This window comes from Benincasa hispida, chromosome 12, assembly GCF_009727055.1.
Source record: "Benincasa hispida cultivar B227 chromosome 12, ASM972705v1, whole genome shotgun sequence".
NCBI classification, from domain to species: domain Eukaryota; kingdom Viridiplantae; phylum Streptophyta; class Magnoliopsida; order Cucurbitales; family Cucurbitaceae; genus Benincasa; species Benincasa hispida.
In genome coordinates this window covers 64,535,857-64,551,923 of record NC_052360.1, presented here as the reverse complement: position 1 = coordinate 64,551,923, position 16,067 = coordinate 64,535,857, and the positions used below count along the sequence as shown (strand labels likewise).

Sequence of the window (16,067 nt, the reverse complement as noted above, 5' to 3'; positions counted from 1 at the left end):
CTTAAGACTCCTGAAGCTGCACTCCTAAAAGACTGAAGATCCTTGAAGACCCAAAGACTCTTCCAAGACTTCTACTTCAAGAACATTCCGTGCTTTTCTCTTCAAGTCAAGCACATTCACCCAACCGAGAGAGAATTAGAGGATCAAGTACTAGAGATCAAACCACATCGCATCAAATCAACTTCAACATCAACACCAACTTAAGTTCAACTCCACGAAACAAGTTTCTCCGGAAGCCTCATGCGGCAAACACTAATCTTCCAAGAAGATCAACAAGCCTAAAGGTTGATTATCCAAGAAGATCATCAAGCCCAAAGACCGATCAAGAACAAGCCCAAAGGTCGATCACCCAAGAAGACCAACAAGCCCAAAGGTTGATCATTTAAGGTTATCAACAACTTAAAGTTTATAGTTTATTTTGAAAGCATCAAAATACTATGTATTAGAGATTTTACCCAATTTTCATAAAATGAATATAAATACAAATTTCAAGTTCTACGAAATAAATTTCTCCGTGCGAACACTAGGATTGAACCAATCCCAAAGTATAAAAACTTAAATGTATTCTAATAATCTATTTTCCATAATTCTCAAATTTTCTTGAATGAGTTAGATTTAGATAAAAGATTTGAGATTTAATTTAAAAATTTAATCACAATAGCTATAAAATATAATAAAGCTCAATCGATTATAATTAATTTATTAAAAATATAAAGCTTTAAATGTAAGAACCAAATTTATATCTCATAAATAAGATTGTAACCTAAAAAATAGTGTGAAACAAACAACCAAATCAAAACTAAATTTAAACTCTAGGGATAAAAAGGTAATTTCGTCAAAAATAAATAATGCCACGTGTTAATAGGCCACTCGTCGTCACCGAGTCGGAGCAGAATTAAGCCCACACTGAGAGAGGAGAAAGGGAAGAGAAATTTTTTGGCGGAAATAATATTTTCATCAGACGGCGGGCGGAGAATTTTTTTTTTCTTTGTTAGAAACCAGACGGAAATCGGAATAATATAAGAACTTGAAAATCTAGTAAAAAAGGAAAAAAAAAAAAAAAAACCCCGGAAAATCCAAACCCCAGTTCGCTTTCTTTCTACGATCATCGATTTTTCTTGTCAGAAGTCAGGAATTTCTGTAGTACGAGCTCCTTCAAAGCCCTATCAAACCATTAATTTTCCTTTTTTGGCTTCAATCTCTTCTGGGGTTTTGATAGATTACTCGATTAACATCAACAGTACGATCGTCTTCGCCGATCGTCCTGTTCAAGAGGACCCGGTATTGATTCTTCTTCTTCTTCTTCTCTGAATAAGGGTTTCTGTTCTGTTTTCGGTGCGAGAAAGAAGTGTTTCGCTAAATCTGGTGTCTGGGCCTTGTTTTGTTTTATTGTTCTTCGCTTCTTATTAGAATGATACTGGATTTTAGGGAAGATGATTATTGGAACTAGGGTTTTGGGTTCACATTTAATGGTGGGCTCTGTTGAGCCGATGATGATGGGGGATTGCATTGACATGGAAGAAGACGAGGCTTCTTGCTATCACAAGGATAATGGCGGTGATATTGACCCTGACATTACTCTCTCTTACATTGTAAGACCTTTTTTCTTAAGTGTTAGAATTTATTGCCGGATTGTGACTTGTTTCTTGAATGACCCAGTGAACAAAAATCAATCTGAACTATTAGATTACTTGGAAGGTTTATGTAGTCCGTTTCATCATATCAATGAATGGGTTTTCTCCCAAAAGCTTAATCTCTTTTGCTTTTTGGCTGAGATTTGTAACTACTGTTTTAAAAGGCTGAAGGCCTTGAGGCAATATGGGGCATAAACCATAACTAAAATCATCTAACAAATTATAAATTAGTATTCCAAGTATTGTTAAACATAGCAGTCATAAAGAGAATAGAAAAATCGAAATCAACCCCGTCAATTGCCACTTAAACTGAAATTCTAAAAGGATTTATTTAGCCTCACTACTATTATCATTTATAATCCTTTTAGAGTCTCAGTAGGAAATGTCACAATTCAGTTTTTTATATTTTTCAAGCGTGAGGCAAATTAATGTTATTATTCTAATCATTACATGAAGCACAGAGACTTCAGTGTGTTTCCACAAGGGCGAAGGAGGTGTAAGTCTTGAGGCTAACTGTTAGAATGTTGCCTCAAGACAAGCCTCTGGACGTAAGCCTCAATAGTCGTTTACAACATTGCTATTACATTGCCTCGTCTATGAGAGGCATAAGCTTCTTGTGGTTTGAAGGAGGCGTAAGTCTTGAGGCTGAAAGTTAATATGTTGCCACAAGACGAGCCTCAAGGCCTAGCCTCAATAGTTGTTTAAAACATTGCTGTTATATTGGAGTTCGATCGGTGGGGGAAAACAAGTGGAACAAAGTAAATTGAACTTATGGATACCGTTTAACAATGTATTGGGAAAAAAGAACAGGTGGAGGCTCGGTAAAATTATGTGGTTTGATAAAGTTGAATTATTAACTTTGACACTAAATAATCCCTAAATAATTTCCGTGGGATACATTCATGGATGAACTTTGGCACTTTTCTTTCTATGGTCAGCTGAGATGCCATAGTTACCCAGAAAAAGAAGTTATTTTGTTTTTGTTTATTTTCTACTTGTAAATATTTATAATTTTGTGCTCATTTGAATTAACTAGACTTCCTATTATTATATGTTTAGGATGAGAAGATCGAGCGTTTTCTTGGTCACTTCCAAAAAGACTTTGAAGGTGGAGTTTCAGCTGAAAAGTTAGGTGAGTTGCCAAGTTTTCATATTTATAAGCCACAAACTGTCAGGTTGACATGAACCTTGTGTTTTTGAAATAGTCATATATGGGTTTCTAATTGTTATTAGGGGCAAAGTATGGTGGTTATGGCTCATTTTTGTCTGCATATGAACGCCCTTCTTCGATTTTGCCGCACAACATAAATCAACAAAGAAACTGCAATGCAGCACCAACTCCGGTTAATGTGCCCTTGGAGGTATGTGAAAACTTTTCCAATTATTTTAGCCATTGTGTGTGAGAAAGTACTATGGAGCAACACCTTATATATAAATTATATAACTAATCACCATATGACTGTATATGTAGGGTTCTTCTCAGAATCCAAAAGCTCCACCACCTAAGAGACCAGAAACTTTTGTCTGCAATACTATTTCCTCTCATAATACGAGGGGAACTTCTGGCAGTATCTCTGGGAGAGTAGATTCATGCTTGCCGGCTACTAAAGTTACTAATAGTTGCCCTTCTAAAGGTGAAGCTTCAGGCAGATCAAGCAGTCCAATGAATAGCGGATTGCTTAAATTCCGAATCAAAGTTGGTTCTGACAGTACTGGATTGAAAAATGCAGCAATATACAGTGGCCTAGGACTTGATGACTCTCCATTGTCATCGTCAGACAACAGCTCCGACTTAAGTGAAGGGATGCTGCCCATATCTCAAAGCGCATCTGATGAGTCTCCATCTAAGATAATTCAGGTGACGGTTCTTCTGATTTTCTAAATTTTCAGTTCAAACTGCATCTATGTGCTTACCCCACTCTCTCTCTCTCTATCTTCTCCTTTGAACAGGCAATGACTTCTTTCCCAGTGCCTCATGGAGCATTGATATCACCTCTTCATGATAGCCTACTTGGGTTGCCAAGAAAGGAAAAACCTTTACCATTACCCAAACCTGTGCTTTCTCTTGAGAAGAAAAAAGATGGTTTGGCCAAGCTAGCCAATGAGACAACTTCAAAGCAAAATGACAGTACATTGGTTAAGAAGAAGAAAAAGGAGGTGCTGCATAGAGAAAGGCAGGTCAATCATAAGAATGAAGTTTATGCTTCTCGTGGGGAGGAGAAGACTACTCTAACACTTGTAAATCGAAAATTAGACACCGAGGCTTCTGAAAGCAAGGATTTCCTGTCTAATGAGTTGCAATGCAAACCTGGTTCCGTTGGTTTGAAGTCCAGTGCTAACTTAGATCCACAAAAGAAGAAGCTTTCTCGTAAAGCTACACTACACGAAACAGTTAAAGATAAAACATCAATCAAGAAAGAAAAGCCTGAAATTGTTGTCGAGAAGAAATTGAAAGTGGTACAGACTGCTAGTGGGAAAATAGCTGGTTCATTTGAGGAAGGCTTCAAGATTAGAAGTGAAGCATCAAGAGGTAGAAAGGACACTGATTCTGACACTCCTGAATCTGAAAATAGAAGGAACAGGTTAAAGCTTCACAGCAATGAGAAAGTAGGAGCAAACAATGCGGATTCTTTTAACAGCTCAGGGTTAGATGAAAACCGTATCAGTAAGGATGCAATTGAGAGGGCCTCTGGCGATTTGCGGAAGGCTAAAGGCCTAGATAACAGTGGAATCAAAATGTCCATATCCTCGAGGGTGGTTGAACCAGCAGGGATGGCTCCTATGGATGAATGGGTATGCTGTGACATTTGCCAGCAATGGCGCCTTCTGCCATTTGGGACAAAACCAGAACAACTTCCTGATAAATGGTCGTGTAGCATGCTAGATTGGCTGTAAGTTTGCTGCTTTAAAAATTTGATTTGATTTTGATTATCTTTTAGGGGTGTTTGGCGTGCAAAGTTAAGTTGAGTTGAGTTGGTAATTATTATAGGAGGAGAGTAATTGGGAGAGTTGATATAAATAACGAGGTGAGAAATGTGAGTTAATGCGAATAACGAGGTAATAAAACCTCTTTAATAATTGGTGAACCAAACGGTGGATGGGTTTTTTTTCTTCACCCAACCCAACCCAACTTGGGTCAAACACCCCCTTATTATGTCTTATATTTGAGAGTTTTTGCACGTATTTTCCTGCCAGTTAATTTACTGTTGCAATTCTGTAGGCCTGGGATGAACCGGTGTGACATCAGTGAGCAGGAGACAACAGAAAAGCTTTATGCTTTGTACCAGCTACCATTGCCTGAGAGTGGAAGTGCTTTGCAGAACCATGCCAATGGACTAATGTCAGCTGATACTTCAAATCAAGGAAAAAAGAAAGAAACTTTGAAAGAAATACAAAATCCAGTTAGCAGAGATGGCCAGACTCATGGCAAGAGTTCTCTGAACGACCAGCAGTTGGAGTCGAGGAAAAATAGAAGTCTTAATGGTTTGAGTAATCCTCCAAGTAAAATGAAAAATTCTATGGATCAATCTTCTATTGACCTGAGCAAGTTGGCAGAGGGAAAGAACAAAGGTAAACTGAAAGAAAAATTCACTGAAAGAGGTGAGTTGTCCATGAGAAATTAATCTTCAATCTTGCCTAGTAGATTGATCATTTTTTGAAAAAAGGTTAATTGGATCTTCTGATCCTTCTTCTGCTGCAGTTAATTGCGACCAATTGAAAAGGAAGAACAAGAGACCTGAAGACATGCGCTCTGTTGATAATCATCAAAACTTCAATGTGGACCTTGGAAAATTGGGTTGCAGTTCAAACTCTGGTTTGACAAATATGGAAGGTGGAGAAGGTATGCTGAAGCAGGGTGACATTGGCTTAAAGAAACACAACAAATTGAACACGGAAAATAGAATGCAAATTTCGTTGAAGAAACTGGGAGGAACAGCTGAGATCTCCTCCGTTGTTAGGTCCTCTGTTAATCAACTAAGTGGTAAAAGTGCCTGCACAAAGAAAAGGAAACTGAATGATTGGCAAGATTATCAAAATTCTCCTAACAGTGGACTCCATGAATCTGTGCTTTTGAAGGAAGAAAATTGTGAAAGGTTGAAGAAGAAAAAGAAGCTTGATGTATCGAGTGATTTCACTGATGGTACGGAAAAAATCAGCAAGGATAAGAAACCGAAAATTCAAAATAAGAAGGTTATTGCCATACAAACATCAGTTGGTAAGGAGTTACCGAAGAGAAATTTAGTTGCTCGACAAGTTTCAGGGGCAGCTAACTCTAGCTCTTCAAATGTTTCTCAAGCTCATTTAACTAAAGCCAAATTTGGAGTGAAAGTATCTCCTGCTGAATCAGTTTCATCATCTCCCATGCGGTCATCTGGACTCGATCAATTTGGAGGAGAAAAAGAGGAGATTACCTCTAATATTCATTCTGACTCTCATGCCCTCAACACCAACAGCAAAAAAATCAAAGCTTCACCTGCAGTTCAACACCATTTTGTTACTGCCGATGCGAATACTGTTAAGCAGCCTAAGTTGTGCAATAATTGTATAGATGATAACATGGAGCCCAGCCAAAAGAAACGTAAGAAAGAGAAGATTCATGTTGGTGCTGAAGGATTGGAAACCCCTCAAAATCTCAAGGGTCATGATGCTGAAGACCAGGGATCAGATGCTTTATTTCAATCAAATAGAGCAGTCAGACTTCAGTCAAAGCGAAATCAGGATTTTGAAGCAGGAAATGAAGGTGGTCTGAGAACAGTAGAAAAGAGGGATGGAAAATCAATATGCTCTTCTGGAGGCGAACGCAAAGAAGAACCATCCCGTCCTGGTGGTGATCCTTTACGAGTTCCTATTAGAGTGGGAGATCCTCATCAGCTTATTGCCAATGCCCCCAGTAATGATGTGGTAGAGTCGAAGAAAACACCTGATCTACAGGGATCTAGAGATGTTAATGCTTCAAATCTCAACAGAATGAAATCCTCGAATCAGACTGTTTGTGATACATTGAAAGAAGCCAAGAAACTCAGAGACGAAGCAGATCACTTGAAGGTTCCCTCTTTGCTGCAACTCTCTTTCAACATTGTTGCTAAGATGGGGACTCGTTTCCAATTCTTACGTTGTTTTTGTTTGTATTCTGTAGAACTCTGGATTCATTTTTGAAAGTAACGAGCTTTACTTCCAATCTGCTCTGAAGTATCTACATGGAGCATACTTTCTAGAGACTCTTAATAATACGAGTGGCAAGCCTGGCGATATTTCTCCGATACGATTCTATAACATTACAGCTGAATTGTGCGAGTAAGTAAAAATGATCATTTTGTCACTTTTTTTTAGGTCTATTTAAAGCCTTTTAATGCAAGTAATTGATAGCTCTCGTTTCTTTTATGTATGAACCAACCGTTGGTCTTTAATTATGAGGCCTTTCATTTTTAACTTTGCCTTACTAATTGGCTATCTCATGTTTATTTTATGGTGTCTTTGTTCTTGCAACCATTTTAAATGATGCTAACTGATAAGTCAATCTGAGCATGCCAACTTTTGAGCCAGGAGATAACTTTTGAGTGTTTGGGTCAGCTTACGGGCACCTCGACTAATCTCATGGGACAACTTGTTTGACCCTACAACATTTGGGTGTCAAGGAAACTCGTAGGAAATTAATTCCTAGGTAGGTGACCACCATGGATTGAACCCTTGACCTTCAAACGCCCACCTACTTCAGAACCTTTGACTGTGGCAGCTTAAAATAAACCATGTCAATACTTCATCAAAACCTCTAAGACTCCCTCTTATGAAAGTTCCCTACTTTTTTTATTTGAACATATATTTAGAGTATCTAGGCTAGTGTTTTTCATTCCCGAGTTCAAAATTGAAATCTTTGCAATGAGTTTCTTTGTTATCTTTTGTTTTAATGTTCAGTAGTGTTTCATGTTGATGACTAAAACCTTATTTTAACTTGTAATCTCCAATCATTTCACAGGTCATGTGCCCATGAATATGAACGTCGCCAAGAAATGGCTGCAGCATCTTTGGCTTTTAAATGTATGGAAGTAGCTTACTTGAGGATAGTTTACCATAAACATCCAAGCATCAATGGAGATCGCCTCGAGATGCACTCGGTGTTTCGTACAATTGTGCAAGGTAATAAGAAAAAGATTATGATATTTATAGGAGAAATAAATGGATTCATTGATTGATTGCAACTCATCAGTCTCTTCTCTCGCATCAGTCCAATTAATTAACAATGTGACGCTCTTTCAATGAATCCTTCTTTTAGGCGAGTCTCCATCTTCTTCTGCATCAGATGTCGACAACTTAAGCAATTACGGAGCTATGGATAAGGCTACTTTCGAGAAAGGTAGTTCCCACGGTGTTCGAAGTCAGATCTGGAATGCTGGAACCTGCTCGAGTTTTGCTCGGGTCCTCAATTTCGTAAGTTCCTATTTCTATAAGAACCCAAATACAATATTCACCAGAAATTTATATACTGCTGTTCTCAATGGCTATTCCTTTTTACAAATATAAATCTTGAACACCACATCTGGATTGTTTCAACGTTGCAGGCGCATGATATGAATTCAGCCATGGAGGCCTCAAAAAATTCTCGAAACGCATTTGTGGCAGCTAGTTCATGTGCTAGTGAAGGAAAGCATGTGGACTATGTTGCATCAGTTAAAAAAGTGATTGATTTCAGCTTCCAAGATGTCGAGGAACTCGTACAGTTGGTTCGAGTTGCTACGCAGACGATAACTCACTCGGGTTTTTGCAGTGGTAGAAATTAGGTCAAACATGTAAATAGTTTATTTTTCTTGGATTATTCTTCTTCCTTAAGGTGATCAGTTGAGAAAAGCTAAGGCACTGAAACTGACTTCAACCTGATGGATATTGGTTAGGAAATATTTAGGATGTTGTTACACAGTTCCTTACTTACCAATACTTCTGTACAAAGCGAGATCAATTAGGAAATTCAAAATGTAATTTTTAATTATTCTTGAGCTGAGAATTTTCCTTCCCCCCCTCCCGAGGGTCATGTAAAGGCTTGATATCTTAGCTCCTAAAAGTGGAGCTCTAGTGAAAAAAAAAAAGGTTGCAGCCTTTTAGTTTTAGGCCAACCACATTTTCAAGTGTTCAAATAATAACTTTCTATTCATTTGGCAACCATAATGAAGTATTTATCCAGTAATTACATTTATATATACTAGCTATTCTGAAGCCCCTTCTCTGTCTATTTGGAAGTTGAGTTTTGTTTGGGAGATTGTTTTTAGACCAATTAACTTTATGTCATGAGTACAGATTGAATTCATTGTTGATAAACTTGTGATTTTGAGAAAACAACTCAACGATGCCTTTTATTTTACGCCACAAAAGGTTCGAAATTTTAATTGTCTAGAGCTATTTCAAGAAAAGAAAAAAAAATGATTAGATTTAAAATAGTTTAAACTTTAAAAATGTCCTAAAAGTTATTTAACTTTTGATTTCTTAAACTTATTACTTGAGAATTTTAAACATATTGATGTATGAAGTATTAAATATAATTTTATATCTAATAAACCTTTAAATTTTTAGATGTGTTTAGCTCATCAACATGAATTGAGTTGAGTTTGTATAATATACCTCAATGTTTGGCCCACAAGCTTTAAATGTTGGTGGGTTCTATATTTTACTAACTCATTATCGTTGTCACACTTCGGAAACCGCTCCGGTAACTATCTTCGAGTGACAATTTTGGCGATCAATTTCGAGTTTTGACAATCACGTTCCATGACAATTCTGATGATCAACTCCATCGACCACCTTAGCGCAGCCAACTTCGACAACTAATTCTAGGCTCTGACCATCATTTGTGATGACAACTCCGGTGACCTAATTCTGACAACCACCTTTGCACAACCAACTTCAACGACCACCTTTGCACAACCAACTTCGATGACCAATTTCAGGCTGGCAACCACCTCTGACAACAAACTTTGATGATTGACTCCGACAACCACCTCAGACTACAAACTCCGATGAAAATCACTTTCAATAATCAACTTTGATGACCACCTTCGACTGAGCAACTTAGTCGACCAACTCCAGGTTTCGACAACCACCTTTGGTGACAAACTTCGACAACCAACTCCAATACTACCTTCATGCAACCAACTTCAGGCTTTGACAATCATCTTCGACTTCAAACTCTAATAAAATTTATCTTTGATAATCAACTTCGATTTTTTACTATTACAAGACTGATGACTATTAAACTATGTGTAGGGTTGCTGACATGTAATTAATAGTACTTTGTCTACAATAAGTGCAATATTTATATGAAGAAATTTGTAAAATATATTTTTATTTAATTGAATTCATATATCAAATGAGTGTTAAGAATATTTAGAAACGTATATACGCAGTTGAAAAGTATGAAACATATAACAAAAAAAAAAAAAAAAAATCAGAAAATAGAGATTTTTTCTTGGAACAATTTCTAGCAAGAATTAGTGAAAATGAAGATTTTATTCTCTAATAATCCTCCAAATTTGGAGAAATTGAAAGTGAAATTGTTGAATAAATGTGATGGCATTCCATTGGTTGATAAGATGATGAGAGAGATTCAATTAAAAAAATTATGATGGAGTAAAAATACAGAGCAACAGGAGAAAAACAAAAAGAAGATGATGATGAAATTCATGGAGAAAAATTAGGAACCAAAAGTTTTAATTTCTCTTTGGTTTCTCATTTTATTTAACTTTTTTTTTTTTTGCATGAAATGTAGTGGGTCAATTGTTATTCATTATTTAAAAAAAAATAAAAATTAAAGTTAAAAAATTGCAATCCATATTTTATTCCAGCAAAGATAGTTAGAAGTATTGAATAAAAAAATTTCAAAACAAAAATAGTAATCATAAGAGACATGAACTCAACTATGCATCCCAAATACAGACATAAGAACTCTTGACACTCTATTACAACTCAGCGCCATAAACAATCCTTTAATATTGTCTAATAGGTTCATGAATTAAATAAAAAAAATCAAATTGGTTAAAGATCTATCAAACACAAAACTAAAATTTCAATGATCAAGTTAAGAAACATATTAGACTTTTTAAAAATTCAAGGTCAAAATAAACCTGAATATTCAGGGACAACGAATATTTTCTAAGGTCTAGAGACTAAATAGATTCGAAGGTGAGAGACTAAACTTCATTCATCAAGTAATTACAGTGATTTACAAGTTTTTGTTGTTAAAAAACAGAAAGATTTTGTCAACAAATTTGGATTTGGGATTTCAATGATTCACTATGTTACTAAGAAATTACCAGAAACCATTACAAGTACAACAACCATTTTTGAAATGATGAAATCTGTTGATGTCTCTAACTACAAACTCTCTCTCCACAATCTCACTTATAAGCTTGAAAGCCTCATGACAATCACTGCACATTCTCAAGTTCTTCATTATTCTTATAATGAGTCCTTTTGGAATGCTAATCAAACCAAATCCCAATGCCAATCTTTCACTGTGCAACCAAACCTTTTCTTCTTCTGCCTCCTCTTCTATATCAACAAACGCCAACCCTCTGCTTCCTCTTACATAACCTCGATCATTCATTTTCCGGTCCAACTCTCGCAGTAAACACAACACTTCATCACCTCGTGGGGACGACGTTATTTCCCCGGCATAGAATACATAACTCGAATCTTTTATCTCGATCCAACTGCAGCCTGGTTCTTTCTGAACTCCGGTATGTTTCATCTCAACTCGGAGTCTTTGAGCCTTCTCCATATCTCCAGCTAACGCATAGGCATTCGACAAAGTGACGTATGCACCGGCGACTTGTTCATTGGAATTCACCAGTTGCTTACAAGCTTCAGCTGCAATATCTACCCTGCCATGACACCTACTAGCTGAAAGCAATGCTCCCCACAACAGTGCCTTGTCATCGGACACTACCTCCATCGATTTTGCTAATTCGTAGGCTTTATCTAGCTGCCCAGCTCGAGCTAACATGTCGACAACACACGTATAATGCTTAATCTCAGGCATTATCCCATATTTCTCATACATGGATGTCAAATAATCCAATCCCTCATTAGGGAGTCCTGAATGGCTACAAGCATGCAAAACTCCAACAAAAGTGATATGATTAGGTTTCAATCCTTTTCTCACCATTTCTTCAAAGAGTTGAAGAGACTTTCTCCCAAATCCATATTTTGCTGTGCTCACAATCATTGAAGTATAAGGAATAACAGAAGGGTTTGAAATTCTGTTAAAGACCTTATCAGAATACTCAAGATTCCCACATTTAGCATACATATCAACCAACACACTTGCAACTACGTTGCTCGAATCAGAGCCAAGACGAACCGCTGCACCGTGCATAACTTTTCCCGAAATCAGCCTACCCAAGCTTGCACAAGCACTAATCACACTAGCTAACATGTGAGGATTTGGATGTTCAGAACTCCAACTACTGAATTCCCTAAATACTTTTAACGCATCGTCGCCATAAGCATTCTGAGCATAAGCAGCAATCATTGAAGTCCAAGAAACAATATTCTTACAAGACATGGAATTAAAGACACTCCTAGCTCTAACGACATCATTACACTTCCCATACATATCAATAAGAGAAGAACAAACCACAACATTACCTCCATAACCAAAAATCTCAACATGGGCATGTAACTTTTCGCCATGTCTTAAATTCGAAAGGATCGAACAGGCCTTAATCGCTGTGGTGAAAGTGAAGTCGTTGGGAACAATCGGACTTCTCGACATTGCCCTGAACAACAAAAGAGCGGTGGTCGGCCTACCGTTGTTGACGTAACCAGCCATGAGTGAGGTCCATGACACAACATTTGGGTTGGGCATTTCGTCGAACAGTTGGTGTGCGGTTGCAACATTTCGGAATCTGACATAGCAATTGATGAGATGGTTGACGGGGACAGTATAGTTTAGGAATCCAAGCTTTAGAGCTATGGAGTGAGTTGAGATCGAAGACATCAAATCGTTGCATTCTCGAAGATAGCGACTCAGATTTTCTATGGTTTGAAAAGATGGCCGCTCGTTTTTGCGGGAAAGACAGGGCCTGGTGAGGGCAAAATGGAGGTTTCGTTTCAACATCAGAAGAAATTTTTTTTGGCTCTCTTTTGTATGGTTTTAACTCCGAGAAATTTGTACGGATGACCCATTTTTTTTTGTCTAAAATGTCTGATCTAATTTTAAAAAATAATGTCAATTGACCATTTGCTGACATCATCGCCATAGGTTCACAGTATTTCTAAACCTAGAACGATCTACAAAGTCCCATTACCGATCAATTTTTAGGCACAAATTGAAAGATTTACTGATCAGATTTGATTTGTCGGCGGTAGTGGAATCGTTTGCAAGTCAAAATGATGGATTCTAAAGAGTTTTTAGTTTATGAGCAATACGAAGCCATTAGCCTTGGGAAATTTGAATGAAGAGTTTTTAGTTTTGGTTGATATAAAAAGGTAAGAAGACGAAGAGATAAGAGCAATTTACGTAATTTGGTATGGCGATGATGTCAGTAGAGAGACATTACTTTTTAAAAATGAATCATTTGACATTTTGGACACAAAAAATGAGTCATTTATACAAATTTCTCTTTTAACTTAAGCCATAAGACGAAGAGGAACCATTCGTAGGTTTGGTTATATGCATAAAACGCCGTCGTTTCAGACTCTGTTCATCACTTGAAATGATTAAAAAATTTAATCACGAGTGAAATTTATTAAATCATTGCTGACAGTACCATTATACATTTTTTTCTTTGATGTATCCGTATAAGTATAACTAATGTGGAGTATAAAGCTTGAATCTCGCAAGAGAAAGAATACATAAAGCTTGAATTTTCGAAGTACAAACATTATGTTGCAGTTATATTTGCATACAATTCTATCCATGTATATATATAAGGTTAAATTATAAAAAATACCCTTAAACTTTATACTTTATGTAAAAAATGTCCATGAAATTTCAAAAGTTTCAAAAATATCCTTAAATTTTCAAAAAGAGTACAAAAATATTGTTGTCGTTAGTTTTAGATGGAAACAGTTAAAGTTTTGTTTAAAAAATATCCCCGAACTTTCAAAACGTTTCAAAAATACCCTTAACTTAATAAGAGTTCAAAAATACCTCCACCGTTAGTAGTTGAACCAAAACTGTTAATTTTTCGTGACAAAAATGACTTTAAAAATTAAAAATAAAATAAAAATGTTCTCACTGATCAATTTGTTTCAAGTTTCTTAAGTTAAAAAAGAACCAACTTTCAAATAAGCTATATAGATATCCTTGTTTTTTCATATAGGTACACTCATATTTCTCTTAATTTTTCAATTCTTAACTTACACTAATTTTCTCAACAACCAAAATAAAAACCAAAATTTTAAGTTAAAACATAAAGTACCACAAAACTTCATACAATTTCACAAAATTCCAAAATTAAAATTTCTTCCTGAAACATACCAAAACGATAAATAGTCAAATAAAAAAAGTATTTGACTATTTAATATACACTCCCATATTGCTCTTAATTTTCCAATTCTTAGCTTACACCAATTTTCTCAACAATCAAAGCATATCAAAACGTTGCGACGCTAAAGGCCTCATCACGAAGCGCCTAGGAGAGCAAATTGGAAGGAGTGTCTCTTCATGCGCACGTATCAAATGGAGATTGTTGCAGCGCCACAGGACACGTAACATTTGCCTAGTAGATTGTCTTTGCAAATGTGTGACACAAGTGTCGTAGCGCTTGTGCAATGCCATGCCTCCTCTTGTTCGATTTCATCGTTTTGCCTCTCATTGCTTGTTAATTGCTCCATTTAAGCCTAAATTGCATCTGAAACGTTCTGATGCCTTCTTTTGCTCGATAATTTATCTAAGGTTTAAAATAAATATTAAATTCATAAGAACAAATAGATTTAGGCACATTTTTTATTTGACTATTTGTCGTTTTGGTACATTTCAAAGGAAATTTTGATTTAGGAATTTTATGGAATTTTGTGGTATTTTATATTTTAACTTAAAAGTTTGGTTGTTGAAAAAATTGATGTAAGCTAAGAATTGAAAAATTAAGAGAAATGTGAGAGTACCTATATTAAAAAGATGAGGATATCTATATAATTTATTTTAAAATTGGTTCTTTTTGAACTTAAGAAAACTTCAAACAAATTGATCCATAGGAGCATTTTTTAATTTTTTTTTTAATTGTTAAAGTCATTTTTATCATGAGGAATTAACGATTTTGTTCAAATACTAATGGTGGAAGTATTTTTTAATTTTTATTAAGGGTATTTTTGAAACGTTTTGAAAGTTCATAGGTATTTTTGAAACAAAACTTTAACGATTTTCATCCAAAACTAATAACGAGGGTATTTTTTTAACTCGTTTGGGAAGTTTAAGGGTATTTTTGAAACTTTTGAAACTTCATAGACATTTTTTACACAAAATGTAAAGTTCATAGTCATTCTTTATAATTTAACCTATATATTATCTATTATAATAAAAGGGGCTACATGATGAGAATCTCTCTCCCCATTTTACCCTTCATTTTTTTTTTTATTAATTGACCATTATACAGGGGAAAATAAAAAGGATATTGTACTTTTAGAAACTATTTAGGAAAATATTGTTGTTTTCAAACTATTTATAAAAATATTGTTGTTTTAAATAAGTCGAGGATTGAAAATTCGACTTAGATAGGTCGAATTTTGAACCCTTGGCCTTCCTGTTTTTTTAAGGAAAATATTGTTGTTTTCAAACGGATTCTGTCTTCTCAGCAAGTCTGACTAAATAACGAGCTAATGAATCTCCTTCTTTTTGCCACTGAACTTCCCAATCAAATTCGAGAGCGGATTATGAGATACAGAGAGAGTTTGAGAGAGCGAGATTTTGAGCGTGAGCGAGAGTGGGATTTTGATAGAGAGCAAGAATATCGTACAAATTTCCCCTTTTTTTCCTTTTTAATTATTATACATTCCACCTTCTTCTTTCTAATCTTTTTTTTTTAATTTTTCATTTTATAAAAAAAAATTCTAAAAATATTTATTATTTTATTTAAACTCTAAAAAGAATAAATTAAAAAATAATAAATCATAAAAATAAAAAAATGTAAATTAAATATCTCATTTATATTAAAAATAATTACAAAAATCAATGTGTCCCACAAGGCGGACGTCGTCGAGTTTCGAACTGTTGTCGTCATCGACTTTGAAAGTAGGTTTGCTCGGTTTCTCTTGATGTTGCCTCTGATACCTCTGCAAACGCCATAATATAAATATTCATTATGCTCTCCACGACCCCGACCATGTCCATGCACCTATGAAGACGAAGGACCAGCCTCTGAATCAAATGTCCTGAACCAAATGCTGGCATCATCATCATCGGACTAAACATAATCAGGATGTCTATCCAACTGAATAAATCCTAAT

At 35.7% G+C, this 16,067-nt stretch overlaps 2 protein-coding genes across 4 annotated transcripts; one reads left to right on the top strand and one right to left on the bottom strand.

Annotated features, from left to right (window-relative positions):
• The first annotated feature begins 938 nt into the window (after positions 1 to 938).
• LOC120067193 (cysteine-tryptophan domain-containing zinc finger protein 3-like) lies at positions 939 to 8,824 on the top strand. 2 transcript variants are annotated; one of them, XM_039018681.1, is made up of 12 exons: positions 939 to 1,281; positions 1,429 to 1,592; positions 2,694 to 2,766; positions 2,868 to 2,995; positions 3,106 to 3,492; positions 3,585 to 4,525; positions 4,855 to 5,234; positions 5,335 to 6,680; positions 6,772 to 6,929; positions 7,609 to 7,769; positions 7,906 to 8,060; positions 8,192 to 8,824. In XM_039018681.1, the coding sequence occupies exons 2-12, from the start codon at positions 1,434 to 1,436 to the stop codon at positions 8,408 to 8,410; spliced, it is 4,107 nt and encodes a 1,368-aa protein (XP_038874609.1). In that variant the 5' UTR covers positions 939 to 1,281; positions 1,429 to 1,433; the 3' UTR covers positions 8,411 to 8,824. The 2 variants fall into 2 exon arrangements, with proteins under 2 accessions (XP_038874609.1, XP_038874610.1); XM_039018682.1 differs by having other exon boundaries at positions 939 to 1,592; positions 4,855 to 5,204.
• Positions 8,825 to 10,806: 1,982 nt separating this feature from the next.
• LOC120067800 (pentatricopeptide repeat-containing protein At4g15720) lies at positions 10,807 to 12,817 on the bottom strand. Of its 2 annotated transcripts, XM_039019392.1 has the most exons (2): positions 12,267 to 12,457; positions 10,807 to 12,129 (listed from the first exon to the last, which is right to left on the bottom strand). In XM_039019392.1, exons 1-2 carry the CDS (start codon positions 12,309 to 12,311, stop codon positions 10,927 to 10,929), a joined length of 1,248 nt encoding a protein of 415 aa, XP_038875320.1. In that variant the 5' UTR covers positions 12,312 to 12,457; the 3' UTR covers positions 10,807 to 10,926. The 2 variants fall into 2 exon arrangements, with proteins under 2 accessions (XP_038875320.1, XP_038875319.1); XM_039019391.1 differs by having other exon boundaries at positions 10,807 to 12,817.
• Positions 12,818 to 16,067: the final 3,250 nt, after the last annotated feature.

Bases quoted from the DNA above. Each gene is read 5' to 3' on its own strand.
- LOC120067193 (XM_039018681.1), top strand. From the start codon at position 1,434: ATGATTATTGGAACTAGGGTTTTGGGTTCACATTTAATGGTGGGCTCT. The intron at 1,593-2,693 runs GTAAGACCTTTT...TTATATGTTTAG, and splicing joins ACATTACTCTCTCTTACATT to GATGAGAAGATCGAGCGTTT. The intron at 5,235-5,334 runs GTGAGTTGTCCA...CTTCTGCTGCAG, and splicing joins AGAAAAATTCACTGAAAGAG to TTAATTGCGACCAATTGAAA.
- LOC120067800 (XM_039019391.1), bottom strand. From the start codon at position 12,738: ATGTTGAAACGAAACCTCCATTTTGCCCTCACCAGGCCCTGTCTTTCC.